The 25,546-nt window shown below is 34.0% G+C and overlaps 2 protein-coding genes across 4 annotated transcripts; both read left to right on the top strand.

The window, feature by feature from the left end:
• Positions 1-1,001: 1,001 nt before the first annotated feature.
• LOC139973091 (uncharacterized) lies at positions 1,002-10,765 on the top strand. 3 transcript variants are annotated; one of them, XM_071979491.1, is made up of 11 exons: positions 1,002-1,221; positions 2,016-2,075; positions 2,304-2,423; positions 2,788-2,871; positions 3,404-3,550; positions 5,276-5,422; positions 6,274-6,432; positions 7,127-7,332; positions 7,833-8,123; positions 8,937-9,204; positions 9,619-10,765. In XM_071979491.1, the coding sequence occupies exons 1-11, from the start codon at positions 1,137-1,139 to the stop codon at positions 9,867-9,869; spliced, it is 1,818 nt and encodes a 605-aa protein (XP_071835592.1). In that variant the 5' UTR covers positions 1,002-1,136; the 3' UTR covers positions 9,870-10,765. The 3 variants fall into 3 exon arrangements, with proteins under 3 accessions (XP_071835592.1, XP_071835591.1, XP_071835593.1); XM_071979490.1 differs by having other exon boundaries at positions 2,743-2,871; XM_071979492.1 differs by lacking the exon at positions 2,788-2,871.
• A 4,856-nt stretch (positions 10,766-15,621) lies between these two features.
• Positions 15,622-23,155, top strand: LOC139973092 (uncharacterized). The gene is made up of 9 exons (XM_071979493.1): positions 15,622-15,846; positions 15,988-16,083; positions 17,139-17,390; positions 18,514-18,765; positions 19,530-19,694; positions 20,442-20,647; positions 21,173-21,463; positions 22,178-22,445; positions 22,864-23,155. The coding sequence occupies exons 1-9, from the start codon at positions 15,765-15,767 to the stop codon at positions 23,112-23,114; spliced, it is 1,863 nt and encodes a 620-aa protein (XP_071835594.1). The 5' UTR covers positions 15,622-15,764; the 3' UTR covers positions 23,115-23,155.
• The last annotated feature ends 2,391 nt before the right edge of the window (positions 23,156-25,546 follow it).

Below are 25,546 nucleotides of genomic sequence, written 5' to 3'. Positions count from 1 at the left end.
GGAAATTTGTTAATTCTGACTTAGTCATGGCGTTAAAAAGTATTAATAATAACACCTCACAGCTAAGTCACGAGTACCAGAAACAACCACTTTAGACTGGTGATCATCTGCAGACTTTATCATGGCAATGATCCTGCCGACCCAAGGTCAACATCGATATACTTACCGTAACTTTTGAGTTTTGTTCAGCAGAGATTAATTTTGCTGGGCCAGGTTTTCAGAAATTACAATCACGTAGACTTTAGCTTACGTCTGGCATACATAATAAGGGCTGCTTTGGTATGCAATAAGTTTAACGAGAAGAGCCGATGAACGAGCAACCTTGTCGTGGGATTTTCCGACAGTAGCGGTCGATAGCTGAATCACTGAGAAGTACGCTCAGTTTTTCTTGGGCAATTATATTGATCAACTGCAACTCCAATGATATAAAGCAATTAATGCTGCCACGACATGCCCTGGATCTAATAATTATGTTCCCAATATTTTATTCACCGTTTTTTTTTTGGGGGGGGGGCTAGTGTGACGTCAATAGTCATGCACTAAATGTGATATTTAAAGAAATGTTTCTTGGGCAAAGTTTATCATTAAAAAGCAATTTTCCCAACTTCATTGGAAGAAGATTTCAGAGGAAGCAGTAACATGTATATAGACATACTCAACAATTGCTCCAAATTATGAATCGTTAAAGCTTCAAATAACATTACCAAGTAATGTAACCTGTTACATTCATAGGCGCTTTGTATTTTCAAAAGTGTATCGAATTTCTTTAATGACATTCACTACCCTCTTTTCTTGAACAAAGATGTGCAATTTAACCTAAATGAATGTTTATTCTCTACTTAATTGACAAATTTCCTGTGGCACAATTTTTTCTTAGACTATAGTGTTTCTACTAAACCTGTTTGTGCTTAAAATGGCAAAACAGCAGGCTGTAATATCGAATTCGGCGGAGTAAACATTTATTGCTTTAATTACATATTTATTACATATTTATTACCGAATGAGGTTGGCATAAAATTTGCAATAGACAGTTCTATCTGGTAACTGTTTGCGACTTAGATACGATCTAGCTCATCTGGTTAGAATAATATTGGTTTGAGCTTGTAAGAGTACTGAACATTTATTACAACTTGAAGATGGCTAATTGCTTTGTTACTTGGACCTACATCTTTCTTGCTGGATTACTGATTAGGCAGAACATCGATTTCGTGATAGCGATGGGTAAGTAACAAAACGAAATTATCATTTTAGTACAATCTAATTACTTAAGGTTAAGATAGTATTAATTGCAGTGCAATTAATGAATAATTCATGTGTTAGGCCATTGCTAAACACGGCGAAACTTCCTCATAATAAATGGCACTTGCGTAATCACAGTGACCATAAGTTCATCATGTCAAAGGTCATAGCGATTCTTATTCCCAAATTAAGATAATTTTGATAAGGTCGTGAGATATTTTGAACCCACATATTATTCAACCATATTGTATTCTCTTTCAGTAAATGTTCATATGAGAGTGGCGAGAAAGACATGGTTAATATAATCTAATAAGCCCTGATAGTGTAATATCGGAATACACGAACTTTTTTTTTTTAAATTCCCACCAACGCATGACAGTCTACTACCAAAATGATATCTTATTCTAAAATACTGTAAAAATCGATATTACCAATCGTCAGTATTATTCTAGAGGACACTAATTGAGCAAGAAAACGTGTTAAATGGAGAAATGAACACAAACGACCACAACACCATCAGTCACAAAGATAGCAATATCACAATTTTAACGCAAGAAAGAATAATACAACCTCTCTTTACTTATGAATGTTGTGGACGAAAGCCCGATGTGATACCATTGACATGAATTTGTTGCTATATGATTATTAACACCATTAGGCTATATGCTTGTATTTGTTATCGGTATACATTGCTTTTCAATTTTATCTGTATCTGATCTTTGCAAACTTTCAGTTTCATCGCTACTTGATAACTCTGTTTCATTTTCTTTTCTCAGGTCTTTGCGAATTTGAGGATTTAATGATGAAGAATGCAGGTGGTGGACAAGACCAACGAGGTAAATTCTGTTATAAAATTCGGTTAATAGATTCCGACGTAATACCGATTAAATGCTTTAAAACAATAATGTCATTTAAGTTTTTTTTTTCTAATTTTTCTATCAGATTATGCAGGGTACATTCAGATTGATGAAGTAATGTATTTTGAATCTAAATACAACTGAGATTCAGAACAAAGAACTTCAGTGCATATTATAACCGCTCATTTTTTTATGTTTCGTTTATAGATACAATAAGTACATTGGGAACGGATATGAGTGACCAATCAGCAACTACAGTGTACTCAACAGATGGGATGAGAATATCACCGTCAACTGATGAAATGACAACAGTGATGCCTAAAACAGGTAACGTGAAAACATATGATGTCGTTTCTCAGTATTTGAATCCCACATAAAACAGATGATACTCATCTTTATTATGTTGTCAAGAAGTAGTTGGTCTACCGTTACTTGGACTTATACAAAATAAGTAACGTCGTGTGTTAATATTCTTATTTACATATTTTACAAACGCATGATAACGCCCATTCGTGTATAGTTTTGACTTATTTCGAGATTAAAAATATATTACGTGATCAATTAAAACTTTATGTAATTCTTTACAATATTTAAAAAATGTGATATTTTGTCATTAATTCAATATATGATTTGCCAAACAAACTAGCAACAACACCGAGTGAATTACTATTCACAACCATGTACTCAATAGATGAAACAACATTGCTTCGGTCAACCAATAAAATGACAACCACCAGCAAAAATGAAGTTCAAAAATCATCGGTGGTCCCAACAGGTAACGTGATGGTTACTTGTAACTCCCTTCTCTTCATATATTTTGTCTAGTACTGTAATATTTAGGTGTAAGATTTTAACCAATTTAATATACAATAAATGTTTCGTTTGAAACTTCAGTTCACATGCACCTTTCAAATGCTGATGCATTTTAAATGTTCGTCTTAGCAACTAACAAACGACAATATTAGTTCTTTAGTCTGTATACATTTTTTCCAACATGTTAAAGTTGATGTAGATTTATCTTAGTTTACATATGTTAAAGAGTTAACATATATTGAAAACGATTGAACAACAGCTTACACTGAACATTTCGTTAACAGATGAGAGAAGTCACAATTAGTTTACTGGATAAAAAAGTAATACAGCTGATTATATGGATTAGCACAATAATGTTAGTTAGTTCCGATTCTTCTATCAGATTATGTAAAGTTCATTGAGAAAAATCAAGTAATGTGTTTTGCATATATTATAAAAAAAAAACGGAACTTCAATGCATACTGTAAAGCTCATCTTCGCTGTTTCGTTTATAGATACAATTAGTACATTGGGAACGGATATGAGTGACCAATCAGCAACTACAGTGTACTCAACAGATGGGATGAGAATATCACCGTCAACTGATGAAATGCCAACACCATCCAAGAATTTGTTGACAACAACAGGGATGCTTACAACAGGTACAGTGGTAATATATAATGCACTTTTTTTCAGTATTTGACTCCTTCAGAAAACAGATTGATATTCATAAACCAGAATGATATTGTTTTCAAAGTGAACGTCAACAAGTATTTAGTCGAACGCTGCTGTGACTAGTTAAACATTAAGAACGTTGTGTATTAACATGTGAGGTAAATACTTTACGTAAGTATGCTAACGTCCAATCATGTGTTCAGTGTTGCCTTATTACGTGACCAAAAATATTTTATGTGACCACTTAAAACTTATTTTCATTATTAAAAGTATAAACAAATGTGATATTTTATCATATGATCAACAACATATTCAATAGAAATGTTAGCAACACCATAAAGTGAATTACTTATTACAACCATGCATTCAAAACATAAAACATCATTGCATTGGTCAACCGATAATGTGACAACCGTAGAGAAAAAAGTATTTAAAAAAAACATGGATGGTCTCAACAGGTAACGTGGTAGGTTCATGGAGCTCTGCTCTCTCTTTGTGTCTCTTCTAGTGCTTTAAAGATGAACGATAATGACAGAAAAAATCTCTCCTTTTCATATAAGCTATATTGTATTTTATATGTTCTTAAGCAACATTTTATTAAATTTTCAAGTAGCACACCGGGAAGTTATAAAAAAGGGGAATTAAAAATGCTTTTTTTGTCTCCGTAATTGAAACGAATTTAAGAATTTGCAAACACTTCAACAAGTTTGAACAGCACCCAGGTCAGTAAAAGACGTCACTGTGATGATTTGTCCGTAGTGCACTGTTCAGTACGGAGCTGTGTCTGCATTTCGTGTCAGCATAACTGTTATTTTAGTTGAATTTTCTGGCGAAAAAGATCGTTAATGTTATAGAGATTCTTGAGAACCTCACCACGTTTATACAATTTTTATTTTACGAAATTAGCAACAACAAAGTACAAGCGCTTGTATGTACTACTGTTGAGTCAGACATAAACGTTCCTTGTTCCGAACGTCCAACAGAAAGTTCACGTTGAGCTTGAAATACAACCGCATTTGATCTCGATCGAGTGGTCAGTCAACAATTTTCCCTCTACAATTAAAGCATATTGCGTTTATCAAAGTTTACATGCATATCACATTAAAATGGTATGGAAGGTGTCAACATCTTGGTCCCAAAATCTCGCCCTAAGCGACGTCCATCCCCCAATTGAAATTTGTATGTGGATTATGTATATACGTATATATATATATATATAAATGAAACTCGAAAAAAATGAATATATATATATATATATATATATATATATATATGTGTATTAGATATATATATATGTATTAGAACACATGATAGCCGATACATGTTTCATGTTCGTCTGAGCAAATAACAAACGACAGTTTAAGTTCTTTAGTCTGTTTAGACGTTTTCAAAGTTAACAAAGTTTATATAAATTTATCTTAGTTTAGATATCTTAAAGAGTTAACATGTATTGTAATCGATTGAACAAAAAATGACATTGGACATTTCGTTAACAAATGAGAAAAATCAAAAGTTGTTTACTGGATATGAAAATAATACCGATTAAATGGATTAAAACAATGATGTCAGTTAATCGTGATTCTTCCATCAGGTTGTGTAGGGATCATTGAGACAAATCAAGTAATCAGTTTTCAATCTCAAAGAATAAGAATATAAATATGCAGAGCTTAAGTGTATACTGTGACCGCAAATCTTTGATGTTTTGTTTATAGATACAGTAAGTACATTGGGAACGGATATGAGTGACCAATCAGCAACTACAGTGTACTCAACAGATGGGATGAAAATATCACCGTCAACTGATGAAATGCCAACACCATCCAAGAATTTGTTGTCATCAACAGGGATGCTTACAACAGGTACCGTGACAAATTAAGATCATTGTGTATTAACATTGTGAGGTAAATATTTTACACACGTTTGCTAACGTCCAATCATATGTCTAGTTTTGCCTTATTACGGGACCAAAAATATATACTTAAAACTTAGTGTTATTATTGGAAAAATCAACAAATGTGATATTTTATCATTCAAGCAATATATTCAATGAAAAAGTTAGCAACAACACCGAGTAAAAGTACTAATTAAAACCATGCACTCGACAGATGAACCAACATTGCTTCGGTTAACCGATAAAATGACAATCATAAACAAAAATGAATTTCAAAAACATGGATGGTCTCAACATGTAACGTGGTAGGTTCATGAAACTTCGTTCTCGCTATGTGCCTTGACTAGTGCCTTAATGTTCATTAGATGAAATCATATCCAATTTAATTTACAATACAGTTGTTTCGTCTGAAACGTTAATTTGCATGCTTCTTCACAAGGTGATATCTTTGGAACTAACAATTGACAGTTTTAGTTCATTAGTCTGTATACACTTTTTCAAAGTTAACAAATTTTATTTAAATTTATCTTAGTTTTGATAGTTTAACTTGGAGTTAATATGTATCGAAATCGGTTGAGCAACAACTGACACTGAACATTTCGTTAACAGATGAGAGAAGTTAAAAGTCGTTTCTGGATATGAAAATAATACTGATTTAATAACATTAAACCAAGAATGTCGGTTAATCTCTATTCTTCTATCAGACTGTGTATGGTTTATTGAGACAAGTCAAGTTATGTGTTTTGAATATAAATACTTCAGAGAATAAAAAAAAAAGTATATTGAACTACAACTGACAATCAATATTTACTTTTACAGGTGAAAGAATTAAACAGGAAACAACACTGGAGGGAATAAAATCAACATGGATGCCGTCTACGGATGAAATGCGATTATTAACGTCAACTGTTGACACGTTAGCGAAAACAACAGATACAAGTACAATTGGGTTATCAACAACACGGATGCCTACAACAGGTGATTTAAACCCGAATACCATTTACTAGCGTAAATTCCTTCAGTTCACAATTGGAGACACAATTGTAAGAATAGGTAGACATATATATGTGAATTGCCTACCGCCTGGCCGTCTAACGTATCTAATTTATATTTATTGAATAATGTGTAAACGGTAAACTTCTATATATAATTTCAATACTTAAAATTTACAGTAGGTTTTTGATATATTTGATAGGTTAGTTTCATTTTCAATCAGGATAACTCCAATAGCCAATAAAATTATCGCTCACGACATGTATTTTTCGCAATATTCTGCATTTCTCTCGGTTTAATTAAACTCACACATGTTAGACACACCCTGAAAAATCAAATTCAAGTGATGAAACTACAAGTCACTATATTCTGATTATTGCTTATAGATCTAGTCTCATATTGATAGTTAAAAACAATTCTAACAGCTTGATAGAGACTTCTTCTTAGAAATTATATCTTAAGTATTGAAATTATATATAGAACTTTACCGTTTACATATTATTAAATAAATATAAATTAGATACGTTAGACGGCCAGGCGGTAGGCAATTCACAGATCTATTTGGAATTGGTAAGGTTTTTAACATGTTGCCAGGTAAGCATTTGAAAGAACCGTCACGTTGTTGAATAAATACTTAAGAGCAATTGTTGCGACTGTCGAAAATCTCATTATACTTCAGAATCCTGCCCAAACAACATGATATGGATGAACTGTTCATGCCAAACTACGTGCGATGATCCCGACGGACTCAATGGATGTTTTAAGAGCTGTGATGATGAACCGGGTTATACGTGCGTCTGTTCAGATGGATTCCTAATCAGAGATGGAGCATGCATACCGCTGGAAGAATGCGGGTGTTACCACCCGCCCACAGGAGTCATTTCGGTATTTTCACATAACTCGCATGTTCCACATTTCGTGTTACAGAGAGTGTAAAGATTTTAAATGGCTTCCACATTTTTGGTGAACTTATGGCTTTATATTCTGTGTTAAAGAAATCCCCTCCCATAAACCTTTTAGGATATAGCTAAAGAAGACAAAGTTATTTAGAAACGTAATTTGAAGGTGAGAAGTTGTTATTAGTCAGATTTATATATCATCTATGATTTTTTAGGTGGGGCAGAATCATTAATTTGTAGGTTTGTTTAAAGTTATTTAGGAGGTATGAGAGGATTACCATTCTATTTTCACATCGTTTTGTATGACAGTCCCAATGTTTCGTCGTAATCGAGAAAAGATCGCTTCAAATACATTTAGATTGCAAAGGACAAATGATATGAAAACACATTTTCTACTTAAGTATTTATTTAATATTAACCGTTGAAGGAAGTCTTGCTTTAGCACAGTTAACATTTATGATCGTATTCTTGAACATTTCTGCACAGAACGGATCATCGCATGTTAACTTAAACTGCACAAGACTTTGCACATGTGAAAATGATGTTCTCCACTGTGAAGAATACTCTTGCAGTCATAATACAACCTGTCAGAACCAAGGTCAAAGTTCATATTGCGAGTGTAAAGAGAGCTACTGGGGAAATGGTACGACTTGTCAAGTAATCACAAACTGTCAGGATGTTTATAATAATTTGTCCACCGAAGATGGCATTTATTCGATAAGTCCACCTTCTTGGCCACATGAGCCATTCCAAGTTTACTGCAAAGATGGTTGGATGGTAAGTTTTCTTTTGGAAACCAGCAAACTATTCATTTAACATTTTTGCAGAACTGCAAATACAAAATTAAAATGCACCTATTTAAATGGAAAATTCAAATGAGTAAATGTTTTGCGCAAATGCCTAAAAATGAAAGGAATATATATAAGTTCTTTTACTTAAACTTTCATTATAAATATAAGAAAGTTCAATAATCTATCAAAGATTGATCAAACACAGTTTTAGGATTCGTGGCTGCACACTGTAATATCCCTGTCCTTATCTTAAGCAAGCCGTGGAGTTACTTCCCCCTAGTGATCAGGCAACCAAGGTGTTATGAACCATCTCTTATATTTGAGCTTTAATTACTATCCGACATTGTTCCCAAAGACTACTAACAGCCATGCACTCACTTTATCAAAACTTTGCTTCCCTAAATAACGTCAGAAGTTCATAATATCAGGCTCTGGATCATCTTTTCAACATTGATACCTTACGATACGTAACTTGAGTAATGAATTCAAACCTTGTTGGGCTACATTAGATATACCATCTAATTTAACGATCATTTAAGAATTGGATGAGAAACAACGTTTCTCGAAGTAGATGAATACCATCAAAGTAACATCATCGGTCTTTCCTAATTATCATTTATAAAGTCCTCTCAAGGAAGGTATTTATCGTCGGACAAATTTATCTTAAGTTGAGAAATTACATGATCTCTTCCAGACGCAACTCTTGTTATCCTAATGAAAACTGTAGATCTTGTCAACAAAGTATTCTACTTATACACTATGTATAGTTCTACGATTATAGCGGTTACTTTTTATACAGCTGTGTCAGAAGCGAGTTAGTGGATCTGTTTCATTTTATGAGACTTGGAATAACTACAGAGATGGATTTGGTGATCTTAACTCTAGTTTCTGGCTTGGAAATGAGAAATTACACGTCATATCAGCTCAGAGAGATCATCAACTAAGAATTGATATTTGGTTCAACAATACCAATGATGACAGTTCATATCTTCATTACAACCTGTTTCGAGTTAGCTCCGAGGCAACACAATACGAGATAACGCTTGGAAGCTACACAGGGAGCTACGGTACGTATTGTTCCGCGATTAGCAAATACCTCTAAACAGTAGTGTGGTTCAGTTGACTGAACGTTGATGTATATTCATTTGTTAAGTGAAAGAGTGAAAGAGAGAGATGGGGAATTGTTAATCTGATAATGTCAATGAGGTTCTTAGAATACATTTTAAAACCCCCCAGAGAAGTTCACAATCCAAAGTTGAGGCCAATGTTGTTAACCTTCATTCTTGTTTAGGTTATAGTAAGCTATATATATATATATATATATATATATAAAGCCTAGTAATTGAATATACTGTTTAAGTGCTTTACATTACTTAGCTAAATATTGTAAAAGGAAATATTTGGTTAGTGTGACGACAATGTTCCCTTCAATTTAAAAAGAAGCTAATTATAATAAACTCTCTTTTTTATACATTTAACAGAATATGACTACATGGATTACCATCGAGATATGAAATTTTCAACTTACGATCAGGACAATGACTTAGCCAACCAAAATTGTGCTCATACTCAATATCATCCCGGCGGCTGGTGGTTCAATGGTTGTCATGCTATTATGTTGAATGGAATATACGGGGCTCCTTGGGATACTGGTATCTGTTTGTTTCAAAGGATTACACGCGATAAAAACTGTTCTGTTGTGGCAGTGGATATGAAAATTAAGCCTTTGTGAGAATGTACTTAGAGAGGTTCACAACCATTTCTTCTGTGAAGTCATGAACCCATGGACTTTAAAAACCATTGCTTGCTGGATGACTAATGTTAATTGGTTGGATCGAGAAAGAGGGGGGGGGGGGCAGGATTGTGAAGATTTGGTTAAAAGAACATTCAATGAACTTGATCATCAGGTCATATAAATAAAACACTAGTAGCTTAGATTATGAAGAACTGAAGTGTGAGCCTTATTATTCAAGGTTCGTTTATATAAGACCACATCATGGCAGAGGAATGAAGGTTGGATCTTCAATTTTCCCGAAACCAGCAGATTATAATTATATAAATATTAAATTGTAGTTGATGAAGCTATTAAACCCTGCTATTCACAAGATGATGAGAATGTAAATAATGAATTTGAATTATCAATTGTGTTGCACGGACACGTTTTGGTATCAGTAGTAAAATGTAATAAAAAGAACCACTTTCACCTCGTTACACGAATTAAACCGCTTTGAATAAAGCTAATTATCTTCACGGTTATAGGATATTCCTAAATGAAACGACAAGTTTTCGTCTTCACATAGCTTTGTTATTCTCTGTTATTTTTTTTGACCTCAAAATATGTAATACATTTAATAAAAAATTTACTTTTTGGATTAGTGTATCATTGTTAAGAAAATGACCAATTATCATACAAAAAAAATGCTTGTAGCACCTTACTGTTCGCTTAAGGAGATTCACCATAATGTGCACTAAGGTAAGGTGCCGTAATAGGAAGCTGGATTGTGCTACATTTGCAAAGTCACAAGTTCGTTGAATTTGCTAGTTCGGTCAACATACACATTTACAAGGTATAAGCTGGAAAGAAAGTAGACATTTAAAGAAATTAAAATAAATGACAATGACAAATTATGATGTGCTAGAACGCAGAAATATTATTTTTCGATTTACTAGATAAGTTAAAAAATGTGTACAGTTTGTTAAACAGTGTTTAACCATTATTTTAACAATAAGTCAAACAATGTATATATGTGTGTATAAAGCACGTTTATCCAACCTTGGATGACAATTAACTTTAGTATTACAAATTTTGTTGTATATATCAAAAAAAAAAAAAAAATATATGTATATATATATATATATATATATATATATATATATATATATATATATATATATATATATATATATATATATATATATATATATATATATATATATATTTGTTTTTTGCAACCAAACCTCTACTCAGAGTTTCATGCTTACTAGCAATCGTCAGGAGGTGTACTAAAAAGCTATCTCTCTTTCATCTTAGTTTTGACTTTATTTTGGGGGTGTTTTGGTTGGTGTCTGCAGCTTGCCAGGATTTCTGATCTTTTGTTCAAGAGATTAGGGCTAGAATGATCTATTATTGCTAGTTTCTCGGCCTGGCATAGATTACAAGAACCAGAGCTATTGATCAATGTGTACGTTATATATATATATATATATATATATATATATATATATATATATATATATATATATATATATATATATATATATATATACACATAAAGAGAAAGAGAATCAAGATAGATGATAAATAAACTTGAAATATTAATTAACATAACTCCTAGCTGTAATATCAATATATAGTAAAAGTGAGTGATTAAGGAGATACCATGATCGCTACTCAATGGCTACGCATGCTATTTTGGCTATTTTGCAAGTGAGAAGTTGGCGAGTTTGCTTTCCAGAAGGGGTGACGGCTACTGTAAAGATGATAAATTCTCTTTACAGAAGGAGCCTTGAAATGTGGTGAAGCTTAAAGGTTGAAAATGGAGTGTCAAATTACGGTTAAAGTAGGCATCACGTTAATAGGTTGAAAATTGATAGAAATGTTCGTCCAATAATCTAGCAGAAACAGTATCAGAAACTTCGCGAAAGCAATTAACGAAGACGGGATACATGATGCAAAGACTGTAGAAAATGGAGGTCGTATGGTTTATTCAATATTTGTCATAACCAATTATGTGTTGATATCAGCAATTAATTGCTGATATCAACATATCATTGCTGATTACAGAAAAAGATTTTTTCATTCAACAAATTATTTCCTGATATCAACAAATCCATTGATGATATCAGTAATTTATTTAATGATATTAACAAATGAACTGCAAATATCACTAGTACATCTTGTTGTTGATATTGACAATTCAATTGTTGATATCAGCGATTCAACTGTAACGACCGAACGTTTTTGTTACTATTGAAGAAAAGCGCCACCACCACATCAACAACGCCGCGAATTCGGAAGTACAAGTAGGCCTTTACAAGATAATCTTGCTAGTTCGGTGCAATGTATATAAACTTACGTCATTTGGTAAAATCCAATGACTCTAGAGAAAGAAGCACAGGCCGTTCTTGCCCCGATTTCATTGGTTTCTTCGAGAAAGTATAGAGAATAAAAAATAGCAACGCCTCAATAAGGCAAACATCTTCTTGAGGCTAAAAGAAATTGACAACGGATCAACGCGACCATTAGCAGTGATAGTACTCACCTTTTATCAAACTTACTCCTTTTTATCATAGCATTTGACACAGGTTTGAGTGTGTCAAATTAATTTATACTAGCCAAGATATTTTAACGGTATCTGACGAACACATGTTTGAGATTGGGAAAACAAGGCCTTTCAAAGCCATATCGAGACCAGCCTGAACGTACTTGGGTATACTTTGCACGAAGAAGACAAAATACTACATTTTTCGATCCGTCGGAACTCCTATTCCTGTCGGCAGGCCATGGACCAGCACCACCGTCACATGGGTTGATGTTGGTGTACGGCCTATCGGTTTTCTACTAAAATATGCGTGCTTATGGGGCATTAGAGTACAAGGAAAAGAGACTTTGCCCCTCCCCCATGGTACAGCCAATTTTCAAAAGGCTTAATATAATTTGTTAGGCTATTGGATGATACATGAAACATTCGATATAGGTCTCAGCACGAAGCTCTACTGAAAATGCCATGCAACACACTCAAGAGCGGGCCGAGAAATACCTTGGTGATATTCTGTTTGCGAAACAATACCTTTAAAATGACCATTCATGTAATCAATGGTTCATGAACGGAGTTTCTGACTCCTCTTTATTCTTAATCGCAACAACTAAAAGGGGTTGATTAGTTTTAAAAAAGGAAAATTACAACTTTTAACCTTCTCATGCACTCATCATTCACTGCAGTTTGAGGGCACTCTACGACCGTCATTCTCATATTCAAAATAGAGCAACTTGTATACAACACTCCAGTGACTTTGCGCATTGTCAATGATGCCGGAAGAAGATGTGGAAGAATACGCCCCCCCCCCCCCTCCACGCACGCACACGCACACTCCCAAACATGCACACACTTCAAAAGACTAGCCAGGGGCCCTACCCTTTCCATTGGTTGGTGGAAAAGAAAGAAATAATTTGATAAGAAACGGAAAAGAGATCGTGTGATTATACGTGAAACTTTCAATGAGACTGCAATTTTTCAAAGCAATGTAAAAATATCTGTATTAAGATGCAATATCTTCCATTACTTACATAGCACTGGATTCCGCTTTCGTAAACTTATAATTCTTTGTTTTCCTTCTGTAAAGGGCTTGTGAGATCATTTTGTGTTTTGTATTGAACACTTAAAATATTTGGTATGATATTTTTTTGCGCGCTTTTTGCAAACTAATTATTGAACGAGTTATCCTAAATTTTATATTTGAAATCATAGCCGGTAATAATGTGGTACAGTGGACAGATTTGGCTACCCGCATAGGGTATAACCTTTGTTAAGAATTGTTTAGTGTTAAGGGTGGATGCGGGAGATTCACAAAGGATCGAATGGTGGGGGACAACCTTTATCAGGTGGTACGTGGAAGGTATAACTTAGCGACGCCCAAGCAGGAGGTCATGTAGGGGCCATGACCTGATCTGGGTCCAGGTGGCGAAGTCCCGGAAGCTCTGCAGTATAGTGGCAAGTGAAGTCCGCAATTGCACTGAGTGTACGCTTAGGTTTAAAGAAGAAATCGTATCCACGGCTAAGCAATAAGGATAGTGTTTTCTATTGGTGTAATTCGGGGCCTTAAAAATTTGAGAACAAGTAGCGCACAACAATAAAATGTGAGCGAAGCGAACAGAACAAAAGTACTCTTTAGAGAGATGCTAGGGGACCTTTTGTGATTCATTGGGGCACTGTCCGGTTAGAGTCTTTGTGGCCCCGACAAGCAAATAAATGAACATTTAATGTCTAGTAATATTGGATTCGAAAAAACGTTCTTATTTCTATAGCCTTTTATCTAGTATGAACAAAACATTGGCCAAACAGATGCTCGATATTGGGAGGGAAAACTGTTGAGTGGTGATGATGAATAGTGAGGTTGAATTCCACGGATCATAAATTCTTAGGGTGGGGTGGTTATAACAGTCAGCCTGGAAACAAATCATTTCAATATATATATATATATATATATATATATATATATATATATATATATATATATATATATATATATATATATATATATATATATATATATATATATATATATATATATATATGGAGCAATAAAAGGGATTTCAAACTTATAGGTATGAACATATTCGAAGAAAAAATGTGATTGATTTTTACAACATATCAAATATCGTCGCTGGCGACAACTTGTAAGGCCAGGGGACATTTGCCTCAGCCACATAACAGGAAGTTAAAATTGCTCTGGAACTTCCAGTTAAAGTATAATTTGTTCATTAGCTTCGAAGTCTGACACATAGCATTAATAACGACGATATATCATGATCCGAATCGAGAGTGGAGGGGAAGGTGGGGGGGGGTGGTGAGTGTAGTCCACATAGACTCGGGGACTATCGGGTCTGGGTCTGTTTTGCTTTCCAGCCATCGGGGCGCGTGTTTTCCGTTGACTCTTACTAGTCTAATTGCACTGAAATGTTTGTTAAAATACGGACACTTGTTTATATTATTCTTTGTCTTACATAGCCTGTACCACACACAGTGTTCACTCAGATTTGTACTACACTTATAGTATTAAACCTTCATTTAATTTATATTCGGAAGAAGATCTGCAAATTAAACCATAGTAATGACGTTCCTGAACGACAGTACTTACCATGTGCTTCAAAGGACATAATCAGTCGCCACAACATGACTTTTGAATATCATTTGACTACCTATTTAATGATTTCTTGTTTCCCTCACAAGAATCTTTAATGATGTTTCACAACACAGGTATAACAGGAAGTCGTAGGAGTTCCTGATAATTCCTGATAGCATGAACAAATTGTTGATTTCATCAAATATTGAATAAAAAGTAAAATGGCTTGTCATACGCCCGGTGGAATGAGGCAAGTACAGAGTCACTAAAACAGAAAGAACGAACCACGCGACACTTCACTGCTTTTCGTTCTAATAAAAATATCCACAAGGGGATATGGTTTGAGTGACAGTTACCTGGTGCTCTAGTGTATTGGCTCTTGATTTCATGCTGAAATTTCACTAATCACACATTTAAAAATTAATAAATATCAAATTATTTCAATTGAAAAGAAATAGGTCTAATTATTGATTTTATATTATAAAGAGATTGTTGATATTGTGTCTGTGCTCATAGTTCTATAGAAGAAGACCCCATTCTGTATACGAAAAAGGACATCATTTCTTTTCAATCAATAACACTTTTCATTTTCTTTCTCGTTTTTGGCGAATCGACTCTAAACAATAACGCTGAACGTTAACTATGTGAGTTGTTCCTTCAGACGATATGTATGAGTAGCCACACGAAGATGTTAAAAGTTACTTAGTACTTTGATGAAATTAACAAGGAGTTATCCAGAAAATATATTACTGTATAAATACGTTGGACTAAACATTGAGGAAAGATGAATGAAATTAAGTTTTCGTCTATCATCAATTGTTTCCTTCTTGGTATTTGTATTCATTCTACGATGGTGGAAAGCGTTGGTAAGTAGAATAACTGAAAGTAGTTCTAACTATTCATCTCATTACTTTGACATTGTGGTTCAGTTATTATACTAGTAGCAAATATTCGTAATGCCACTGCTTTGATGTTACTCTATTAAATAACGGTTCTTCTGGTTTCAGCGTTTTTCAAGTGCACAAAACCACACTCATATAAAGATGCCGGTATGGCTTGTGTTGGTAACTGTAGCGATCAAATGGAGCTAATACCGAGTACCGGTAAGTACGGTAACAAGTTGCAATTTAAGTAATCTAAGAACTAATAAATGCATCGGAGTAACAAATGCCTTTTTTCAATACTAAGAAACAATGATTTCATCTTCATTTACATATGAAATTCAAACGTATATGACATTTTCATCATAATAACAACTCTTATGAACTGTTTGGTGAATTTATAGAGAATCCTGGAGTAGCTCATCATAGTAAAACGCTTTGTTAATTCATAGAAAGTTAGAGTGATGATACAGTTTACCCAGTCTCTCTATTTGCCATACAACTCTTTCGGTCATGACCCAAACGAAAATGAAAGAAAAGACAACACGATATCAACTAAGAATGAAATGTATGTATATGCTTATTTTCGGTTCAAACGCAGCACTGATTTTTTTTTTGTGCATAGGATGTTCTCTGATCTGTCTCTTTATACAAATGCACTGACATAAAGCTTACTTGACCTTGAATTTCTGCAAGACAAATATGAATAATAATTGTTATTTTCTTCCCTATAGCGTTGTATATATATCTGATAAACGTTCTCGTTGTTGAGTTGTGTATCAGAAATATTGTATTCGCATACTTAAATTAAGTAAAATATTAATTCTACCTAATTCCTTTAAAACAAAATATTTATTTCATCCTGATGTCCTGCATGCAATTTTTGGGATGAATAATGAGGGAAAACAATATATGCTTTTGTTTATCGTTATGCTAAAGAAATGGCAATGAGTCAAACGAAATGCTCGACATGATTTCATTGTATTTAGGTTTCATATAATAATTGCATGTATGGAACACTAAAAGTCACGACAACATTACTTATAATGATTTTATTATTTTACAACTACAAATAATGATTCCAAAACACTAGTACAGTACACTACCTTACTCATGACTTAACTCATGGTGGTAATATCAACACAAGCTGGTTAGTATTAAGCCTATGCAATTTGCTTTCGGAACATTCATTCGAATATTTCTCGGCAAGCATATCTCATATATTATCTCTGACTGAATGCCTACTGACACCTGGCACTAATCACCACCGTTTACAGATGAGACAGTTAAACAGGAAACAACAATGGGTATAATCAAACCAACACGGATGCACTCTACGGATAAAATGCGATCATTTACGTCAACCTTTGAAACGTCAAGAACGACAAAAGGTACGTTGGGAACGCAATTGAGTGGCCGAACAGCAACTGCGGCGCAATCAGCAGATGGAATGCGAATATTACCGTCAACTGATGAAATAACAACACGATCCGAGAATTTGTTGTCAACAACTGGGATGCGTACAACAGGTAACGTGATAACATATGGTATGTTTTTTTTTCAGTATTTGACTCAGTCGTAAAAGAGATTGATACTTACCATTTGACAAGGTGAACGTCAACAAGTATTTGATTTAACGTTGTTTGCATCGGAGTAACAAATGCATTTTTTCAATACTAAGAAACAATGATTTCATCTTCATTTACATATGAAATTCAAACGTATATGACATTTTCATCATAATAACAACTCTTATGAACTGTTTGGTGAATTTATAGAGAATCCTGGAGTAGCTTTATCATAGTAAAACGCTTTGTTAATTCATTCAAAGTTAGAGTAATGATACAGTTTACCCAGTCTCTCTATTTGCCATACAACTCTTTCGGTCATGACCCAAACGAAAATGAAAGAAAAGACAACACGATATCAACTAAGAATGAAATGTATGTATATGCTTATTTTCGGTTCAAACGCAGCACTTATTTTTTTGTGTGTGCATAGGATGTTCTCTGATCTGTCTCTTTATACAAATGCACTGACATAAAGCTTACTTGACCTTGAATTTCTGCAAGACAAATATGAATAATAATTGTTATTCACTTCCCTATAGCGTTGTATATATATCTGATAAACGTTCTCGTTGTTGAGTTGTGTATCAGAAATATTGCATTCGAATACTTAAATTAAGTAATATATTAATTCTACCTAATTCCTTTAAAACAAAATATTTATTTCATCCTTATGTCCTGCATGCAATTTTTGGGATGAATAATGAGGGAAAACAATATATGCTTTTGTTTATCGTTATGCTAAAGAAATGGTAATGAGTCAAACGAATTCTCGACATGATTTCATTGTATTTAGGTTTCATATAATTATTGCATGTATGGAACACTAAAAGTCACGACAACATTAATTATAATGATTTTATTATTTTACAACTACAAATAATGAATCCAAAACACTAGTACAGTACACTACCTTACTCATGACATAACTCATGGTGGTAATATCAACACAAGCTGGTTAGTATTAGGCCTATGCAATTTGCTTTCGGAACATTCATTCGAATATTTCTCGGCAAGCATATCTCATATTGTATCTCTGACTGAATGCCTACTGACACCTGGCACTAATCATTACCGTTTACAGATGAGACAGTTAAACAGGAAACAACAATGGGTATAATCAAACCAACACGGATGCACTCTACGGATAAAATGCGATCATTTACGTCAACCTTTGAAACGTCAAGAACGACAAAAGGTACGTTGGGAACGCAATTGAGTGACCGAACAGCAACTGCGGCGCAAACTGCAGATGGAATGCGAATATTACCGTCAACTGATGAAATAACAACACGATCCGAGAATTTGTTGTCAACAACTGGGATGCGTACAACAGGTAACGTGATAACATATGGTATGTTTTTTCAGTATTTGACTCAGTCGTAAAACAGATTGATACTTACCATTTGACAAGGTGAACGTCAACAAGTATTTGATTTAACGTTGTTTGAACTAATTACAAATTAAGAACGTAGTTTGTTGTACTTATTTTACAAACGTATGCTCACGTCCAATCATTTGTACATTTTGTAGATATTACGGGACCAAACGTTTACTACCGCTCCACTTAATACTTAGTGTTATCATTGGAAATATCAACAAATGTGATATTTTATCATTCAGTCATTAGATTCAATCAATGAAATAGCAACAACACCTAGTAAATGACTAATTACAACTATGAACTAAACAGATGAAATTACATTGCTTTAGCCAACCGATACAATAACAACCATCAACAAAAACGACTTTTCGACAACACAAAAGGTTTCAACAGATAACGTGGTGGTTTAATGTAGCTTCGTTTGCTCTATATGTTTTGACTAATTCTTTAATGTTTAAATTATAATATCAACATCAATTCAATCTACAGCAGCTCTTTCTGAAACTTTGGTTCACATGCACCTTCACAAGCTGATACATTATGAATGTTCGCCTGAGCAATTAACAGACCACAGTATTAGGTCTTTAGTCTGTATACACTTTTTCATAGTAAACAAGTTTATACAGGTTTATCTTAGCTTAGATGGTTTTAAAGGGTTAAAATGTATTGAAAACGATTGAAAAACACAAATTGATGCTGATCATTTCCGTTTACAGGTGAGAAAATTAAACAGGAAACAACACTGAGTGGAATCAAGTCAACATCGATGCCCCCAATGCTCTCTACGGATGAAATGCGATTATTTACTTCAACCGTTTTAACAGCAACGGCAGCAACTACAAGTACAGTTGAGTTATCAAAAACACGGATGCTTACAAAAGGTGATATGAAACTTTTTACTATTAAGCCTACAATTATTATTACTATTATTATTATTATTATTATTATTATTATTATTATTATTATTATTATTATTATTATTATTATTATTATTATTATTATTATTATTATTATTATTATTATTATTATTATTATTATTATTATTATTATTATTATTATTATTATTATTATTATTATTATTATTATTATTATTATTATTATTATTATTATTATTATTATTATTATTATTATTATTATTATTATTATTATTATTATTATTATTATTATTATTATTATTATATATGATGTGGAACGGTAATTCAAAATTCTTGATTGAACACAAACATGTTAACATATTTGATATCTTAATTTCATGTCTCAATCAATAGCCACACCCAATAGCCTCACCCATTACCGCTGATAATACGTTCTCTTTGAAATGTCTTGAAGTACCATCGATTTGGATGAACTAACACATTTCAGAAACCCACTCAAAAATCAAATTAAGGTGGTGAAACTACAAGTAAAGATGTCAGATTGTTGCTAATTACATGAACTCTCATACTGATACTTACAATAGTTCGTACAGCATGATAGAGACTTCTTCTAGGACTGTAAAGCTCTATTCGGAATTTCAAATTTTGTACACATTTTGCACGGTGAGCATTTGAAAGAACCGTCACGTTGTTGAATCTATGGTTAAGAGCCATTACTGCGACTGCCGACTTGAAAATTTCATTATACTTCAGAATCCTGTCCTACCAACATGATATGGATGAACTGTTCATGCCAAACTACGTGCGATGATCCCGAAGGACTCCATGGGTGTTTTAAGAGCTGTAATGATGAACCGGGTTATACGTGCGTCTGTCCAGATGGATTCCAAATCAGAGATGGAGCATGCATACCGTTGGAAGAATGCGGGTGTTACCATTCGCCCACAGGAGTCTTTTCGGTATTTTCACACAACTCGACAGTTGTGATTTTATCCTGATATGTCAAGACTTCCTTAACTACGAAGATGTGTTTGAGAGCTTAAATATCATCACTACCAACAGATAAAATAGCAAGCACATGTTTTGTTCATGTAGCTCTACAGATTGCGTTGAAGAAGTTCCCATTAACCTTTTGCGATATAGATATAAGAAAAGGAGATTCATTTTAAACGTAATTGGTGTAAAAGGTTGTTTTTGTTCACATTTGGAGTTCACTATTATGATACTTTTAGAAGGGTCAGAAAAATTAACTTATATAGGAGATGCAATAATATTACAAATATGTTTTCTCATGGTTTTGTGTGACAGTCCCAACGTTTGGTAAACCAGAAAGATTTTACAATTCCATTTAGATTAAAAGAGACAATTAATATGAAATTACATTTTTTTCGCTGACGTATTATTCAATATCAGCCGTTGACAAAATCCCGTTTCAGCACAGCTTTATCTTCCCATTGCTTGTAATTGTTAACATTTCTGCACAGAACGGATCATCGCATGTTAACTTAAACTGCACAAGACGTTGCACATGTGAAAATGATGTTCTCCACTGTGAAGAATACTCCTGCAGTCATAATGCAACATGCCAGAAACAAGGTCAAAGTTCATCTTGCGAGTGTAAAGAGGGCTACTGGGGAAATGGTACGACTTGTCAAGTAATCACAAACTGTCAGGATGTTTATAATGGTTTATCCACCAAAGAAGGCATTTATTTGATACATCCACCTACTTGGGCACATGAACCTTTCCAAGTTTATTGCAAAGATGGTTGGATGGTAAGTTTTCTTCACGAAACCAAGACACTTGTCATTTCACATTTCGCATAACTCGTAAATGTTCTTTTGCAGATGCTTTTTCTTTTATGTTATTAATAATATTCCATACGTCTGTAACACTATTGTTGGAACACATTTTCAGTATACGTGGCTGCACGCTGTTATGTTCCTGTCCTCTTACGAATCAAACCGTGGAGTTGCTATTACCCTGTGATCATGCAAACAAGACGTTGATGTTGATTATATTCCACTTAATCTAACATTCACTTATATATCGATCTTTAACTACCATCTTAGATTGTTCCCAAAGCTACTACTAGCCGCTCATTTTACAAACAAAATTCTTCACTAAATGACGGCATAAGTCCCTTTATATTATGCTCTGGGTCAAATTTCGACAAGCGATACCAAACGTTCGTCACTTGAGTAACTTCTGCAAACCTTGTAGGTTACATGAGATATGCCATCATATAAGTAACGTTCATATAAGAAGCAGACAAGGAAGCACAGTTTATAGAATTAACTAATTGCATAATAGTAGCAACTTCAGTATTTTCTTAATTATCATGAAGTCTTCCCAATTCTTTCGTCGTCGCATAAACTCATTTCAGCAATTATGAGATCTCTTCCAGAGGCAACTCTTGTCACCTTCAGTTAAACTGTACATATTCAACTTGTGTATCGTTCTAAAACAAGCGGTTATTTTTTATACAGCTGTTTCAGAGGCGAGTTGATGCTTCTGTGTCATTTTTCAATGATTGGATAACCTACAGAGATGGATTTGGCGATCTCAATTCCAGTTTCTGGCTTGGAAATGAGAAAATACATGTCATATCAGCTGAGAGAGATCATCAACTCAGAATTGAAATTTGGTTCAACACCACCAATGATGTCAGTGAATATCTTCATTACAATCTTTTTAGAATTAGCTCCGAGGTAACAAAATACGAGATAACGCTTGGAAGTTACACAGGGAGCTTTGGTACGTAATTTTCCGCGAATATCACATGCCTCTGACAAGTTCAATTTAGTCTGGTTTTGTTGACTGAATGTAAAATGTGTAGTTGATTGTTCTTAATGCCATAGCATATTTGTCAAGACCTCTTAAAACTCTTGAAAGAGTGCGGAGGGGAATTACTAATATGGAAATGCTAACGAATTTCTTGGGATACTTCAACTAAAATCGAAAGGTACACAATGCTAACTTGAGGTTTCATGCTTGTTTTAGCTACAGGAAGCTTTTTGACTGCATCCGAAAAATATATGACATATGTGTGTTTTTTTTTTTTCAGTTAGCCTGTAACAATAACTGTAAAAAGAAAATAGATAAGTTTGTAAAAAGTCTTCTCATGAATTTTTAAAGAAGCTTAGTATAAAAAATCTCTTTTTATATTAAACAGATTATGACTACATGGATTACCATCGAGATATGAAATTTACTACCTACGATCAGGACAATGACTTATTTTTTGCAAATTGTGCTATTAGTGAATTCCATCCCGGCGGCTGGTGGTTCAATGGTTGTTATGCTATTATGTTAAATGGAATCTACGGTGACCCTTGGGATACCGGAATATGTTTGTTTCAAAGGAATACTCACGATTACAGCTGTTCTGTTGTAGCAGTGAATATGAAAATTAAGCCGCTGTGAAGCTCTACTTACAGATATTCACGACCATTTCTTCTGTGAAATCGTGATACCCACGGATCTAAAAAAAATATTTTGCTTGCTTGAGATTGTATGTTAAGCGGTAAGGGCGAGGAGGAGGAGGAGGGAAGAGGATTGTGACGATTTGGCCTTCAGAACATGCAATGAACTTGATAATCAGGTCATATTATTAAAACACTAGAAGCTAAGATTATGAAGAACTGAAGTGTGAGTCTTATTACTCAAGTTTCGTTACTATAAGACCACATCATGACAGGGGAATGAGGGCTGTATGTTCAATTTTCCCAAACCAGCAGATTATGATATTCAAATTTAAACTTGTAGTTGATAAAGATACTACACCCTTCTATTCACAAGATGAGGAATATAATAGTGAATTTATCGATTGTGTTGCATGGACACATTTTTGGTATCAGAAGTCATATGTAAGGAAACAATTTGCGAAATTGTAATAGGAACCGCTTTCACTTTCACCTCGTAATACAGATTATAACTCTTATATAAAGCAGATTACCTTCACTGTGATGGGATCCTCTCAAATATCAAACGAAAAGGTTTTGGCATCGCATAGCCTTGTTATTCTATGTTATTTTATTGGACCTCAACATACTAGTTTTATTAAGAAAGTATTTTTTGGATTAGCGTATCATCGTTAAGAAAATGACTTATTAGCATACGAAAATTATGTGTAGCACCTGTTCACTATTTGCTTGAGGAGATTCAAGGAAATGTGCAAAATAAGGTAAAGTGCCATAATGGAAAGCTGGATTGTGCGATACTTTCAATGTCACAAGTTCGTTAAATTTGCTAGCTCGGTCAACAACATATTTACAAGGTATCAGCTGTAGAGGAACATGAGGCTTTATAGGTAATTAACATTAATGCTAAATTATGATGTGTTAGAATTCAGAAATATTAATTTACTAATAGAAAGTTTATTCAAACAGTGTGTAAGACTTACATTTGTAAATAAAGAACTTTAACAATCTTTGGATGACAATGAAGTTTGTTATTGAAATATTTGTTGTTGTTGAAAAAGAGGTTCAATATAATTTTACTCTTTGTTAGATATTTACACATAAATTAATCCGTGCCCTTCTTTTTCGGGTTTTCTGCTTTCATCATTTTGATTTGACACTCATCACACCACACACATACACAAATATTCAGATGTTCACTTCCTGCTGCAAAAGTGTTCAATACATGTTCTTCATTTTCTATTCTTAAGTTTTTCTTTCTTTTTTTCTTTTTGGGGAGTCTCCTACTTTGTTAAGCCTTACAGGCTTTATAGGAGACTTCCCGTCACACTGTAAATTGTGATGAAACAAATAAATATACATGGAAGTAGAACAAGTACATTACATAGTATACTTATACGGTAACCTACAGCATGTTGTCACTCGAGTTTCATGCCGGTAGCCATAGCAACAAACCGCACAACCGTGCTAGGAAGAAATTAAGTTACATACACGACTGTTGTCATCCAGTATATATACATATATATATATATATATATATATATATATATATATATATATATATATATATATAAGAATTGAATGTGTAACAAGTGGTATGACAGATATATAGTAAATCCATAAAGAATAACACACCAGACAAATTCCACTTTACGACCGGTTTCGTCCTTTTGGGACTCATCAGGCGAAGGTAGGAATCGAACCCCGGATCTTCGTGTCACGAACCAAAGTCCGCACCACTCGTCCACAGTGATTCTATTGGTGTGTTAAAGCGTATAAATTGGCTTTCAATAACTGTCATTAAGGACGTATTACCTAAGTGTTATGATTGTAAAGTGTGCACCCCTGGCGCTCTGAATCTGAAAATTTAACAGAATAACCACTCTTTTGGCAAGCCAAGCCGCAAATAAGAATTGAATGTGTATTGAAGGGGCTTAAAGCGATACGTCAAAAGTCCGTAATTGTCTTCGTTTGCTGGTTCTTCTTCATCAATGTCTTTTTGGAGAAAGTCATCTTCATCGTTGCTTGAAGAAGAATCCGAAAGATAAAGGTCCAAATCTTCGTTAACGCCGGAATTCGGAGAGGACACTTTACACGTTGGGAAGCAGTTTCTAACACTTTCGCTATTAGAAGTGAACGTGCGTTGGCATTATGCGTTCTAGCGATGACGTCACGGCGTAGCTGGTTACGGTGGTAAAGATTTCGCTGTTGAAGGTAATACGGCTGCCGTTGGTTCCATGATTCCTGAACTTTGGTATCAGGTTTCGCACCCTAGGGCGTACTATAATCGTGTTTTGTGTTAGCATGTGTAATAAGGAGAACACACACTTCCTATTTAGGCGTATTCACGGACCGTGTCAGGTGCTCTTTAAGTGGGATTCGTCTCTGCAGGACGATTGAGTTGCTATTAAAACAAAATCGGTCAGGGAGGGGTGA

Source organism: Apostichopus japonicus, chromosome 9 (assembly GCF_037975245.1).
Source record: "Apostichopus japonicus isolate 1M-3 chromosome 9, ASM3797524v1, whole genome shotgun sequence".
Classification (NCBI taxonomy): domain Eukaryota; kingdom Metazoa; phylum Echinodermata; class Holothuroidea; order Aspidochirotida; family Stichopodidae; genus Apostichopus; species Apostichopus japonicus.
Note: the sequence above shows the minus strand (reverse complement) of the source record. Positions and strands in the feature narration are given on the sequence as shown.